Source organism: Anser anser, assembly GCF_964211835.1.
Source record: "Anser anser genome assembly, chromosome: Z".
Classification (NCBI taxonomy): domain Eukaryota; kingdom Metazoa; phylum Chordata; class Aves; order Anseriformes; family Anatidae; genus Anser; species Anser anser.
Genome location: NC_139723.1, coordinates 79,602,803 through 79,617,416, shown reverse-complemented (window position 1 = coordinate 79,617,416; position 14,614 = coordinate 79,602,803). Strand labels below are relative to the sequence as shown.

At 39.6% G+C, this 14,614-nt stretch overlaps 1 protein-coding gene across 10 annotated transcripts in view; it reads right to left on the bottom strand.

Annotated features, from left to right (window-relative positions):
- Positions 1–14,614, bottom strand: part of KIAA1328 — a gene marked incomplete at its 5' end in the record, with an annotated part of 172,860 nt that overhangs the window by 154,816 nt on the left and 3,430 nt on the right. For 5 of the 10 annotated variants that reach the window (XM_083817668.1, XM_083817671.1, XM_083817673.1 and 2 more), the window contains 3 exons: positions 6,678–6,772; positions 11,674–11,813; positions 13,628–13,673. In XM_083817668.1, coding sequence (XP_083673794.1) covers positions 6,678–6,772; positions 11,674–11,813; positions 13,628–13,673 — 281 coding nt within the window. The remainder of the gene's footprint in view (positions 1–6,677; positions 6,773–11,673; positions 11,814–13,627; positions 13,674–14,614) is intronic. The other 5 variants (XM_083817665.1, XM_083817667.1, XM_083817670.1 and 2 more) reach the window with 2 other exon arrangements.

Below are 14,614 nucleotides of genomic sequence, written 5' to 3'. Positions count from 1 at the left end.
CACCTAGGAGTATTAAAATCAAACAACATTACAGAAGACTTAGATAAAGAAGAAAGAATTAAGTGCTAGCAGAACTGGACTAAATCTAGCACGTTTTACCCGTATCTAGATTCTGTGATTTGCTGCTTGTATCAGTTTGCATCACATTCACGCGCTGTGTTTGTATTTAACACAGATCACAGCAAGCTGTCATACTCCCAGACACATGAATGTATTGTGCCACATATCTTATGCAGTAAATGACTGAGAACAGTAAGTGATCTTAGAAGAAACGTGGCAATATGTGTTTATGTATCACAAAGCAGGAGACAGCCCATAAAGGGCAGGCAAGATATAGAAGACAGTTACTCACAGGAGGTGGCAAAAGGAAGTTGGAGAAAAGGAATACAAGAATGTCATCAGATTATGCTGGATATATGTCACATCTTATACATAGCTCAGTGAGATTTTTTTTTATATCCTTATTTCCTTGCCTTCTGGCAGTAAAGAACAGATGATTTTTAGCAGAACTAGGAAGGACTTCGCTGCTGCTAAGCAGAAACATAACAAGGCTCACAGTACTCCTAAGAAGGATTTTGATCTGATTTTCTTCTGCTTGTGGTCAGAAAACAGCAGTAAAAGGAAGCAGGTGCCCCAGCTACAAGGGCACAACTGCTCCATTGGGCAACACACTGGTATTCAGCTTGACTGTCATTGCCTGCAGCAGCAAACAGAGGTCTGACAGCTGAGAGGGAAGACAACAAATCAGTAGAACTATCCCTGATGTTCAACGCCTGCAATATTTCCTTGCATACAATTTACGTTCAACTAACTTGTGGCATAGGATACATAATCTTTGTTCAAGATTTGTTTTAAACTCAGCACTTCAAAGCTTATGTAATTCCAGATGCATCTAAATAAAGATCTTAATTTTGTCTTACAGGAGCCTCTGTAGAAAAAAAAGAAAAAAAACATGATGTAGATATATCAACAGAAACCCCTCCTAGCACATCAGCCTTAGGGTTCAAGTTAATTCCTAATTCACCAGTTCCAATTACGGTGTGCTCCCAAATCCACTGCTGCTAGTAGGAGTTCTGCCTCTTTCAGTGGAAGAAACTTGACCGACAACTTTGCTGATGACATGGACTCATTCCACTGACTAAACAGGACTGATGTTCTCCAGGTAGAATTTTTGAAGCAATGCCTGGGTCAACAGCACTAAGTTTTATTTGTCTAATGAAAACTGGCATGCGCAAGGTAGAGCCATGATAATGCTAACATCAATGCCACACTAGGGACAAAACTCAGAAGTAACTCTTCTTGACTGAAAGATCCTACACTGAGGTGGGTAGAAGGGGAAGGGAAGAAGAAGTGCTGATAAAGCAAATGGAAAGTAGTATTTTGTACTTTATAAAAGTGTGAGGAAAAATGAGCTTTTACCAAGACAAATCCGAATGCAATGAGAACTTTGGCTGAGCAAGACAGAGAAGACGAAATAAATGAAAAGCACGGACTGCCACTGGGATCTGTTCACTCAGATCTCACTGATCAGTCACATACTTGCTGGGAGCATTTACCTTTCAGGAACTCTTGCTTGATACTAGTCCGCTAGCAAGCTAGCCAAGATTAAAGTATTTTGGTGACCGTTCCTGAAAACCACAAGTTTTACATTCCAAGCAAAAAAACAGAGCAAGGACCACAGTAAGGGCATCAGACAGAGCCCAACACACATGGGACCAAGGCAATGCAATTCGGTATTCCAAGTGTAAGATGTGCACCAAAAAGATGAAACAAGAAGTTTAATGCCAGACTTGATCACAACGCGCCTTCGGTACAACTGGGCAACAGTGACATTTTGCATCAGCACTGCGGGAAGACAGAATGGCAGCATTTTTGTCTAGGGGCACTGTTCACAAATCTGATACATTTTACTCGAGTGTAACAAGCAGTCTGTATAAATTAAAAAATAACCAAAAAACTCCAACAATCCCATAATTGAAATTGCTGCACAATGGATAAGTTTTATGATATGCAGCTTGCAAAATAATACAAAACTAGATCTCACAGCATGAATTTATAGCTACAAATGACTTTTTAAGTACAATAGGTAAGTGTGATTGGTGATGCAATAATTCTAGGCATGCTTTACCTATCAACAAGAAGTAATTTACATACAAGCTTAGGGATATCTCATTTGCAGTCTCACTGCCTGACTAATTAAGAGAACTCCAGCAGAATATTGTCTCTTAAAGTAACACATACAAAAAAAAAGAAAAAACATTGACATTGAAGTTAAAGCCAGATAACTGTTTGGTTACATATGAGATAAATATGGGTAAACCCATGATAGCAGGCAGCCCAAGAGGCCAAACACTGTGGATTTGGCATATGGACTTTCACATTCATTCAGGTTGTCCTTCAAAGATCCTAAGAGCTGGAAGGAAAACACTTAAATGACAGATATATGCTACAATTGCTTTACTGCCTTCCTTCGTAACGATTTCCAGTTCTGTAATCAAATTAACCTGTTTAGATTCCCATTTTCACCTTTTGCTGGAAAATTTTCATTTCAGTTGGTCAATTTCGTCTTAATATCAGACTAAGAAGTCCACGTAATGCAATGTCAGTAGACAAGACTAGTGTCCCAGACTGACAGATCCCTAGAAAGAGTCCGGGATTCCTGTGACAGAGGAAGGAGGCGGCATTTTCTCCAGGAGGTACAAAGGGCTGTCTAAAAGCTGTTTTCCTAGCTGCCAGATACAAGTCATTCCGGGCACACCACTGGTCTTTGCCAGAAAGACACTCACCCAGTAGCAAAAAAATTCATCTTGTACCTCATTTGAAAAGGGCAATCGCTCCCTCCCCTGTGTGAATAAGGGCATTAGGATACCTTTCTACCTAAATTGCTTTCAAAGATATGTTTGCACAGACAACAGGGAGCCAGATTTCTCCAAGTATTCTTACTTCAAATAAGATAAACAGAGGAGTTAGATACAAATTCTCAACACTAAAAGCAAAAAAGTCTTTCATGAACTATTCTATGCCTCTTAGTCTATTCATTCAAAAGAAATTTGCATGTCTGAACTGTACTTTTAACTGTGCATGCAGAATTATTTGTGATGCACGTGTCAAAGGAGGAGCCAGAAAGTCACGACACTACAGCTGTTTATCAGTAAGGAATGAGGCGAATGCTTGCAAGCACACACACATACTTTCCCTGCAAAGTTATGACCCTCTTCATTCGGCCAAATGCTGAGAGCTCTTAAAATATGCCTGTCATTTTTAAAACATTTCACTCCAGAACACCTTGTGACCATTCTCAGTAAGGCGTTTAGCAATTCCTTAATGCTCAACAGTCAACAGGCTAGGTCCCAGGGGCCTTGCCCTGCTCCCTCTTGGAAGAGGCTAATGTGTCCTGACATCGGCACTGAGAACAAGGGCAGGAATCTTTCAGTGTCTTCACTGTGTCACTGCTCATTTCATTACATAACCTGATGACTGCTTTAGGAGTAGCCTGCAGTAACAAAAGCTGAGAGAAAGTCTTTTTTTTTTTGCCTCTTAAAACACCTCTGCTTGTAGGGAGAGTTAAAATTTGCTCTTACTGTGCCTGCTGCTTTCACCACCATGCCAGCAGCACCTTGCTGTAAACAGGGTAGTGCCATGCTGGTTATTTTTGAAAATCATGGCTCATCACACTCAAGAATTTCCCATTTACTCACAGAGCATTTTGGCATTCATGGGCATGACTCATTCTGCTCAGAATTTCCCCTACAATAACAACATGAACAGAATCTGCTGGCACAATTTAAAAAAAAAAAAAAAATCAAATCTGCAACATTTCAGCCTTTTAAGTTTGGACCAATTTTGCCTCTCACTTTTTACATCTTAATCATAGAACGGACTACAGAATGGTTCGGGTTGGAAGGGACCTTAAAGATCCAGCAGTCCCACCCCCCTGCCATGGGCAGGGTCACCTCCCACCAGCCCAGGCTGCCCAAAGCCCCATCCAGCCTGGCCTTGGGCACTGCCAGGGATGGGGCAGCCTCAGCTGCTCTGGGCAGCCTGGGCCAGGGCCTCACCACCCTCTGAATAAATAATTTCTTCCTATAACATCTAATCTACATCTCTCCTCTTTGAGTTTAAAACCGTTCCACCTTGTCCTGTCACTATCTACTCATGTAAAGAAGGAAGACAGACTGGATATGTTCAAAGGAAAAATAACAGTTAGATTGATAGGTGGCAACAGAGCAAAAACTTAGAATTTTTAGCCTAGAAAGAAGGATTAGAGAGGATACAGCTGAGTCCTTCTGTTGGACCCTGTCTCAAAATTCAATCAAGTCCCTAACAGCTAATGTGATGTCAGCCACTGGAATCCCCAGCTGCAGAGCCCGAGCTGAGCACAGTAACTGAATTTTTCAAAGGAAGAGATAAAGCCAGCATTACAATTTACTCACACCAAGACAAAGTCCCACACTTCAGTATATTAGGTGATACACAGGCAACACACTTTCCCAGTGTTCGAAAGTGCAATGGGAATGAGAGTTGGACAAAGAGAAGAAAAAACATGAAGAGAAAGAAAAGTACATTAGTTCCCCTTCAGCAGCTGCAAAAGTCAAGTAAGAGACCGATATTCTGAACTGCTCAAGCGAAACTTGGTTGAAATGCAAGCCCCAGGAGTTAACCATATTTTGTCACTGGTTTCTATGCAGACAGAATTTTGCCACCATACACCTGCCCTCATGCAGGCAGTTATTGACCAATCTATTTCTGTCCACCATTCTGCAATAAACGTGCAGGAATTAGTTCCAACTACCATCATTCCCATTCATAAATAGTAGCAAAACAAGGAATGGTGAATTACAGCACTGGTCAAGTGAGATCTTTATTATTACAATTATTTATTATAAGACAGTCTTCCTGGAAAACTTTCAGCATTGTGCTGGTTCTTTGTCTTCTCTGATATAGCAGAGAATGTCCTACTGCATGTAAAAACCCTCCATCATTACACGACTCGAGATGAGAATTATGAAGAGTTTTAAAAAAGTGACGAGGTGAGCGGAATTAAAGTTCAACTTCCCTATTACTCTGCAACGGACTTTTAATTACATCCAATAAAAATATGATTAGGTTTAAAAATAAAAGAGAACTAAGTATAAAATAATAGTGTTCCACTAATTTTACTTTTCAAAATTAATGTTGCTGCACCTTCTATTTTTCTTCGAAGAAATGTCAGGCAGAAATATCAAACTGTCCTCAGGGAAAAATCACAGCATCTGAGATTTAAGAAGAATCCCATGCTCAAATGAGTTAGTGTACTAGTATTCTCTAGAGAGCAGTGTATTATGAGGAACAATGTTATAAAAGACTTTTTTAAATATTAGAATATACCTCTATATATCAACAGTGGCAACAGTGTCCGAATAGCTCTAACAGCTGACAATTTGTAACCAGGCTTCCCAGCAATCTACTCTTTATGACAGCCTTAACTAGACATTTTCTAACACAAGGTAGGATAAAATAGGGTTGCAAGCATGACGAACTTCAGAAATTACTAAAATACTGTATAGCAAGAAAACCTATATTGGTACAAATTATTATCAGGCAAAACGGTCCACTGGATGGGGATAATCAGAGAGAAAATATTCCTAGCTGCACCAGAGACTTATTGCGTGACCTTGAACAGGTAACGTAATCTCTCTGCCCACATTTTCCTACATAAAAAGAAAAAGAATAAAGGCAGTAATGCTCGCCAATTATTGTGCATATAAAATCTGTGACAAAAAAGTACTTCATTAATACTTAAGAACTTGCATTTTATTCTAGAAAAAACTTAGCCTTTAAGTTCTCAGTGTGGACACTAACTTTTAGCCTAAAGGCACTAAGATCATCTCACAAGGTTTTCTCCTCTGGTGTTGTAAGAAAACCTGCCATGTGCTCCTCAGTTTTAGAGGCATTGTGTAAGAAGCAGATTTCCAGAAACTCTGAAGTGTAAGGGACACAGAATGGAGGGAAGAAAAAAAATCTCCTCTCTCAAATCCAACTTTATTTTTACCATCATCTGTCTTCATGAATGAAACTAGTACTGGAATGAAACTCAGAAAAACCTTTTGCTAAAGTAGAGAAGCTTGCACTATTTCAGCCTCTCTTTTCAAAGAACAGGGGGAACATGATTTTATTTTACTTTAATTTCTTAAATTTGGCAAAGTAAGTTAAAATCGCTGTGGAGTCTGTTGCTCTACAGAGGAAAACACAGGTGAATGCAGATTAGCATGTTTTAGCCACAAGACCAGCAATCTGCTTTTAACATGGATTTCCATATAAAACCGTACTCCTAACAAATAAGCACTACAAAGTTTCATACCAACAAAGTTCCTTATTTCCCAAAGACAACATGTATTTATTTAAAAGCATATGATACAAGCAGCAAACAAAATCTAGCCCTGTGACTAAACTTATATGGATGAACTGCTGCAGGTCACAAAACTTTGGCTCTTGTTTTCATAATATTCAGGGGATTTAGGATCAAGAAGCAAGAAAAAACTGATCAGGCTGCCTCACTCTTCATACCTCTTCGAGCAAAAAAAAAATTACCTTATGCAAATATTCAGTTCCATAATGCAGTTCTACATTGCTTGATGTTAATTATCGGAATGACTCTCCTTAAACATAATGCATTTTCAGGTGATGCTTATTCTCACCTGGCAAGTTCTTTAATTAAGTTTGCAATGCGTCTCTTGTCCTCAGGACATAAATCCTTTAAAGAAGCACTCTTCATTCCTCCTTCATTAGTGACCTGAAAATTGAAAGCCACAATTTAGAAAGTAATCTTTAAAGAAGAGCAAGTATTTCATAACACATTAAAAGCATTTCAAGACCTAATAATTAGAAACTGAAGGTAGACAAATTCCAACTGGAAATAAAGTGCATATTTTTTAACTGTAAGTACAGTTCAGTGAAACCAATTACCAAAATTGTGGAGAATTCTAAGAGACTTGTAACTTGTAAAATGCAAGCTACTGGCTTCAATAATAAACATGTTGAGTGAAGTTTCAAAAGCTACACCACACATTGATTCATACTGAAGTTAAAGTGCAATAGACTCATGACTTGGAAACCTAGTGCAGTGATATCCAATACCAGGTTCAAACTTTATTGTATTGGGATTCTAAAATATGGAGTAGGAAAAAAAAAAAAATTCCACCTTCGCATTATGACCAAAGCATACAATCAGCAAAAAAGTTATGCAGCATATTGCTAGTAGAAGGTAAGTCCTCATCTCAAACAAATTTTTTAATATGCTGAAAAGTACACAGTCCCTTGCACATCATTATCATTTGTTTTCAATCACTAGTATGCTACCTTCACAACTTACCACCCATTCTAAAAAGGAACCTTTAGTATATTCCAGTTCTTCTATTAATACATTCCGTTATTACACTGAAAACTGCAGTATTTGTTATCAATGTCCACCAGAGGGCATATTGCTGTTCGTATTTGCAACAGTTCTTTGTAGTGCCTGGTTATTGTTACTATCACCTATGTTGGGTGTTTCCAAGTGGGAAACAATTCCTAGTTCAAAATTGCTTTTATTTACCATCAGTGACTCAGTTCTTTATTGCTAGCAATAAGTACAAAATAACAATCCCAAAATGATTGCAGTAATAACAGCTATGCTATTCTGCCCAAGATTCTGACAAGTTTAAATATTTCCACTTAATCTGACTTTTATTTCAATTTAGACTTTAACAAGCCTACAAACATTATAAATCTTTGCAAGCACATACAGTCCTCAATAAGAGATACAAGAAGGCTACCAAATGTTGTGCAGCTTGGCCGAGCTAGCACAATACAGCACTGAACAACCTCTGAACATAGAAAGCAAACACTGGGTTTATCTGCCCTCATTAGCAGTAATAGCAGCTGATATACACACATCAGAGAGGAAATGCCCCTTTCCACTCTTAGCTAATTGCTTCTTGAACAATGGTTTGAAACAATTAAAGGACTATGCAGCTTTCAAAAGAGGTGATGATTTCAGAGTCAGGTTACATCCACCTGACCCTGCAGTACGCTCTTATTTTAACTTCAATATGTTTTCCTTGAAAAAACAGAATTTCACAAGGCAAATCAGATTTCAGTGCTTTTCAAGGGGGCATTTGATTTCACAGTTTCCTTCACAAACATATGCTATTTACAGTCACACAAATAGAGAAAGTCTTTAACTTAACTGAATTTAACTTCAACTAAACATATGGTTGAAGGATTTCCATTTCCTATGCTAAAATGTCTGAAAATTATTTTTACTCTGTTTTAGCAGCTAGCTGATGGAACCTCTTCAAAAGAAAAAAAAAAAGACATTTTTCAATCAAAAAATAAGTCAGAAGCTTTATTACATTAGTAAAGGAGATGTTAACAGAAGGTACCTCAAGCTCTTCCCCAAACCCATGCACATACTGTCAGACACAGACTTATGGGACAAACAGGAAAAAACTGAAAAGTTAATCTGTGCTTTTTTTTTTTTCATTATCCACAAGTATGGATAAATGGCACACTAAAAAATTCTTCAAGGCAAGCTTGTATCTGCCTTACTGCTTGTCAAAATGAAACTGTGGAATTAGACACAGCAACAGCTCTACCATAAAAACAAGACGACAAATGAGACAGGGTCCAAGACAATACAGTCTCCTTTTTCCAGATTTCTGTCCTCTATACATGCCTTCTACACATCCAGTGTTTCATAACCCAGTATTTTCGAGGGGAGACACACTACCTAAGTGGAAGATTTTCTTCCCTTATAATCCATATGTTAGAAGATGACAACCTGCCTGAAAGAAGCAGCCAAGTTCTGCCAAACAGGAAGCAGGAAGATTTTAATCATGACCAGTAAACCACTGATTTATTGAAATTATCAGAAAAGTTGCAGAGCTAACAAGACCTTTTTGAAGACTTCTCCCAAACTCTCAACCTACTACACTGTCCTCAAGTCTATCTGAATGAAAACAAGGTAAACTAGTTCTGCTAGGATTCACTTTAGAGAGAAACTCAATCTATTCTTTTCAACAGATGATTCTGGTAAATCATAATGGTCTGCTACCTACCAGTACAGCAGCACAAAGTACATCAAAATAAAGCGATCAGCTCTCCCCAGACACACAGAACCCTAGCCACACCTTGAAGAAAATTAGTTGTTAGTCATGAAAACTCCTTGTGAAAAATGGTATGAAACCTTCCTCTTCTGTAACAAGCAAAATGTTTTTGTTCTGTTTGTTTCAAGCAATTCAGAGCTTATCTTGAAAGTTAAAGTACAAAGTTACCATGTGGATTTGACATGACAAGAGAAACACAAAGTTAAAAAAAAAAAAAACAGAAAAGAGTAAAAGCTTTGAGCCCATTTTATTGTCGATGTTGTTAAAGCACATCTGAGTCTCAAATCACATTGCACTGTATTAGGCATTATATAAAAAGAACAAAAAAAAATCTACCTCTACAACCCCTACATGGAAAAGGGAAGTAAACAAGTAATGCTAACAACACACAACACAACAGATTTTAAAGTGGGATATGAAGGCATCTATGAGGCAGGGGGGTTGCAGGTGCTTATGAAGAGACCCATCTACATAAAAATTCTACATAATGATGGATATCTGTGAAATTTCTCTGCATGTCACTTAAGAACAACATCATTTGCAAAGTGGAGGTACATACCAGCCTCCTAAAAGCAAGCACTGATAAAAGAGATATAGATTGGGAAGAGTCCAAGAGGGGTCCAAAAATGAATACTAGTTATCAGTGTCTCATGCTGCAGAGAACAAAGCTGCTTATGGATTCAAAGAGGAACGACTCTGTCAAAGTAGTGAGAACAGCGTGATCTATCTTCACATTAGAGTTTTGAGCATACATGTGAGGCACACAGCATACAGAAGACAGAGAGAAGGACATCTTAACCCAGACACAGAACAAGATTTAATGCATGTTAATACAGCAGTGAACGAGAAACAGTCGTGACAGTTAGCATGCTGGAGGGAAGGGATGCCTCCAGAGGGACCTGGGTAGGCTGAGAGGCTGGCCTGTGAAAACCCTCATGAAATTCAACAAGGCCAAGGGCAAAGTCCTGCACATTGGTCAGGGCAATCCCAAGCATGAATACCGGCTGGTAGGAGAATGGATTGAGAGCAGCCTTGAGGAGAAGGACTTGGGGATACTGGCAGATGAGAACCTGGACATGAGCCAGCAATGTGTGCCTGCAGCCCAGCAAGCCAACCATGTCCTGGGCTGCAGCAACACAGCGTGGGCAGCAGGGCAGGGAGGGGATTGTCCCCCTCTGCTCTGCTCTCGTGGGACCCCACCTGGAGCCCTGCACCCAGCTCTGGGGCCCCAGCACAAGAAGGACACGGAGCTGTTGGAGCAGATCCAGAGGCCACGAGGATGCTCAGAGGGCTGGAGCACCTCTGCTGTGGGGACAGGCTGAGGGGCTGGGGGTGTTCAGCCCGGAGGATGGAAGGCTCCAGGGAGACCTCACAGCGGCCTGCCAGTGCCTAAAGGGGGCTGCAGGAGAGCTGGGAGGGACCCTGTGTCAGGGGGTGCAGTGACAGGACAAGGGGGAATGGCTTGAAACTAAGAGAGGGGAGATTTAGATTAGATTAGGAGGAAATTCTTCCCTCAGAGGGTGGCGAGGCCCTGGCCCAGGCTGCCCAGAGCAGCTGTGGCTGCCCCATCCCTGGCAGTGCCCAAGGCCAGGCTGGATGGGGCTTTGGGCAGCCTGGGCTGGTGGGAGGGGTCCCTGCCCATGGCAGGGGGGTGGGACTGGATGGGCTTTAAGGTCCCTTCCAACCCAAACCAGTTGGGGATTCTATGAAAAGTTTTAGATACTGCCTGGAAGTACAAAGATACTAAATCCTAATAGCTTACTGAGTTGCCCCAGATGACTGCTAGGCAAGAGACAACAGTATTTAAATGACTCACAATCAATATACTACCCAAATCACGTCAGAAAAATGCCATCTCTCAACAGATTTGGGAACATCACAAGACCTACCAGAACACTAAATAACCTTCTAAGGGAAACCCCACTGCTTTGAAACGTCTAACGCAATAAACTCTAAAAGGGTCACTTACTGCCACAGGAGTAGGCCAGATAACACACTGAAGCACAGCCAAAGATAATATCAACTGGCAGAGCAACTCCTATTACTCAGATGCACTTTAACTTTTCCTATCAAAAATGGAAGGTGATTTTACCTTGTTAAATGAGCAGACACGACAAAAAGGCCTCCAAAAAGAATTTTGCATGTCCAGTTTCTAAATGATAAGACTAGACCAAAGAAATTGAACAGACTGAAACACTGCTTGTGTGTTTGGCAAGTAACGTACCGATTAGAGGCTACTCTAAGCTTCTTTCTCCCTCTACACACATACACACAGGTGTATAAGCCATTTCACATGGCCCCGGTTGAAAACCACTTACATAAATTAGCACATTGAGCTTTTGTTCTCCTTAAGTTAGCAAGCTATCTCAGGGGAAAATTAATTTCTGCCAGCAAGCCGCCATGTAAATGGACAATAAAATTAAGAATTTGCAAGAGTAATAGTATTCTAAAACTGGGTAGAAGTTTTCTATCTAAAGATTTTCAGATTTTCCCAACATTTTTCCACCATGTGCACTCTTCAAAGCAAGAAAAAATTGCCTTTACTGACCTGCTGCCCTGTCAGATCTCCTGTGCTTCTAACAGGATCCATGGAAACAGAAGCAACAGCTACAGGCACCTTTGGCTCAGTTTCACTTCTTTGACTCTTTGGCAAACACCTTGTTCTTAAATTTCCTTTTGTAGACACTCCTGTAGATGAAAGACAAGTAAAACACACGGATTATGAAGACAAACGGGAACCTTTTTGTGCCTCCTACAACAGGCCTTCCACAAATTCGTTCTTGGCTTAGCAGCTCTTTTCGAAAAGAAAGAGAATTTCAGGTGTCTGTTCGCAGTTCCCCCCAGACTCTCACCCCATACTAAATTCTGTTAAGATGAAAATATGAGCAGAAGAAAAGAGGTGCATGGCACTGAACATCCAGCCACATGAATATGGAAGTAAATTCTGAAACCTGCATGTTGTCTTCTGACTGAGGTTCCATGTAAAACGTAGTGTTTAAGATGCAAAAGCATAGAACTGAGCTGCTGTTTTGACACTCAGATACAAATAGGAACCAAACAGTAGTAATGCTGTTAGAAGTACGACTCACATGATAAAACATTTTTTTTTTCTGTTATACAGCCAAGCTGCTGATTGCTCAGACTAACTGTTCCTGTCATGACCACGCATATGAGTAAGGTTACATCACAGTGCACACTCCACAGATTTTCTGTAAAAAGCTTCCTGCCATAACTGGATTTAGTTCACCCCTACTGCAGGTAAAAACATTAGAGCACTGCAAATCCTCCTCGTGCAATTATAAAGTGTCAACACTAACACTGACACTAAAACCTCCCAAGGCCAGATGAAAACCAACAGCTTCTTGGTACTGCATGAAAGATCAAGTCTTGACTGTTCAGAGGTGCAGAAATTTTGACCAAAAAAACTCAAATACTGTATTTATACTACAGACTATACTCCTTTGGGGAATGAACTTACTCCTTTGGGGAATGAACTTACTCCTTTGGGGAATGAACTTACTCCTTTGGGGAATGAACTTTAGAAGTGTGTCAGCAATTCAAGTGAAAGAACTAAATTACAGACTTTAACATCTCCATGCTTGGACACCAGGGAAAATGTTTCTGACATTCTCCTCATAAACACAGGAGTGGAAGAGAAGTGGAAAAATGTTACACAGAGTGAATAATTTACAGCATTTTGGATCCCTGCTTTTTTTCTAGGACACACTGATTAACAATCTAATATCGCTTGGCTTGAATTATACTAGCAAGTAAACACATTCAAAGATTTTTAATAGAGCTGCTTGCCCTGTAGGCTTTTTTTTTGTTGTTGTTTTTGTAAGGGTAACCATGCTACTCCAAAGGTAGAGAATAAGGATTCCTCAAAGTTTATAACTGCTTAACTGCTGAACATATGCTGTACATATACGCAATTTTACTTGAGTTAATCCTCTGCAGCCATATTTTCAGGACATGGTGTCACTGTAAAAGTTGTCTTTACACTTGACAACAATTAGAAAATTCTGAAGAAGGGAGGCTAAGAACACTCATTATTTCCCCAGGGATGTACACAAGTATGCACTCAGTAAATCAAGGTCAAGAGAACTAATTACAAAACAATTTCAGTTTTTGTATACACAATGAATCTTCATTTTAACTGTTTTCTTCAAAATTTACAAAAGACCTGAGAATCTCAAATGCTTCAACATTCCCTGGAGACCACACTAAAAATTCAGCTTACCTTATAGGCTGAATAAAACTATGCTGTACCTGCAATAGAAACAACTCCCCTGAAACTGTTCATATGATATCATATGCTTATCTAAGCAGCAGGGCACAAATCCCCTGCTATAATCCTGTATGCCCCAATACAAGTTAAAGTACTTGTGATGACTCTGTACCTTAAACACTTACATACACAAACCACATAACTGAAAAAGCACTGCACAGTTTAGCATTCACAGGAAAAAACAACTTTGTTTATGGCTATTAGAAGTTCATACCTGAAACATACACCATTGGCCGTTCTTCATCAGAAACTGCAAGTAGCTTTGTTAAAGGGAATAAACACAAAACATAAAAGGAATAAACACAAAAGAAAGAGCTTGGCTCTTTAAACGCAACTATAAAAATAAGTATTTTGCCCTTAATCTTAACAGGCTGTTGATAAGAAAATAGATTGGCAACAGTTTGGGAGAACTGGAAGCAGGAAAAGCTTGACTAGGAAGGGGGAAAAAAAAAAGTAACACAGTTTGCTAAAACAGAAAGTGTTACTCCTTCCTCACTGTGCATTGACTTTTAGCCAGTAAAGATTATCTGACAGGTCACCTTCACGAAAGATCCCAGGGACCAGTCCCAGTTGTAAGGGTAATTACTAAGATAATGAAGTAATAATATTTATTTAAATTAAGAGTGGGTTATCTTTATGTAAGGAACCCCTTGATATGCAGGGAAGACAAACTTCCAGAACAGCACATAATCACGCTACGATGAAATACTACATTCTGTATGGCACAGTCTAAGAAATGTAAATGAGGATGAACACAGAAGCTTTCAAAGGAAGTTGGTCATTCCCATCTGATCATCACATGACAAATGCCAGCTGAAAGCCTGAGGACTTGTCTTCTTTAACAAGATCAAAAGTTGGTCTGAAACCATTTCTGTTGGTAAATTATCTCAAGAACTTTCAAATAATCCAGCGCTTTAAATCTTGACTTACGTGACTGCAGAAAATACTCAAAAAATCACAAAGGACCAGGCACCACGTTACTTCTGTTATGTCAGCAGTCACTGAACTTGCCTCCTTGAAGTCACTAAGAATAGGACTCAGCACAATTCACACAATTCAGGGAAGGGTGTAGACTACAGCACCTTCCTTAAAGCAACACCTTCAGTTAGCTGAAAGTACAGATTTTTTATTCCCACGAAAATTACTAACTTTATGCCGAAGTGAAAAACAAAAGCACAGGGCTCAAAAGCCTCCTCCACTA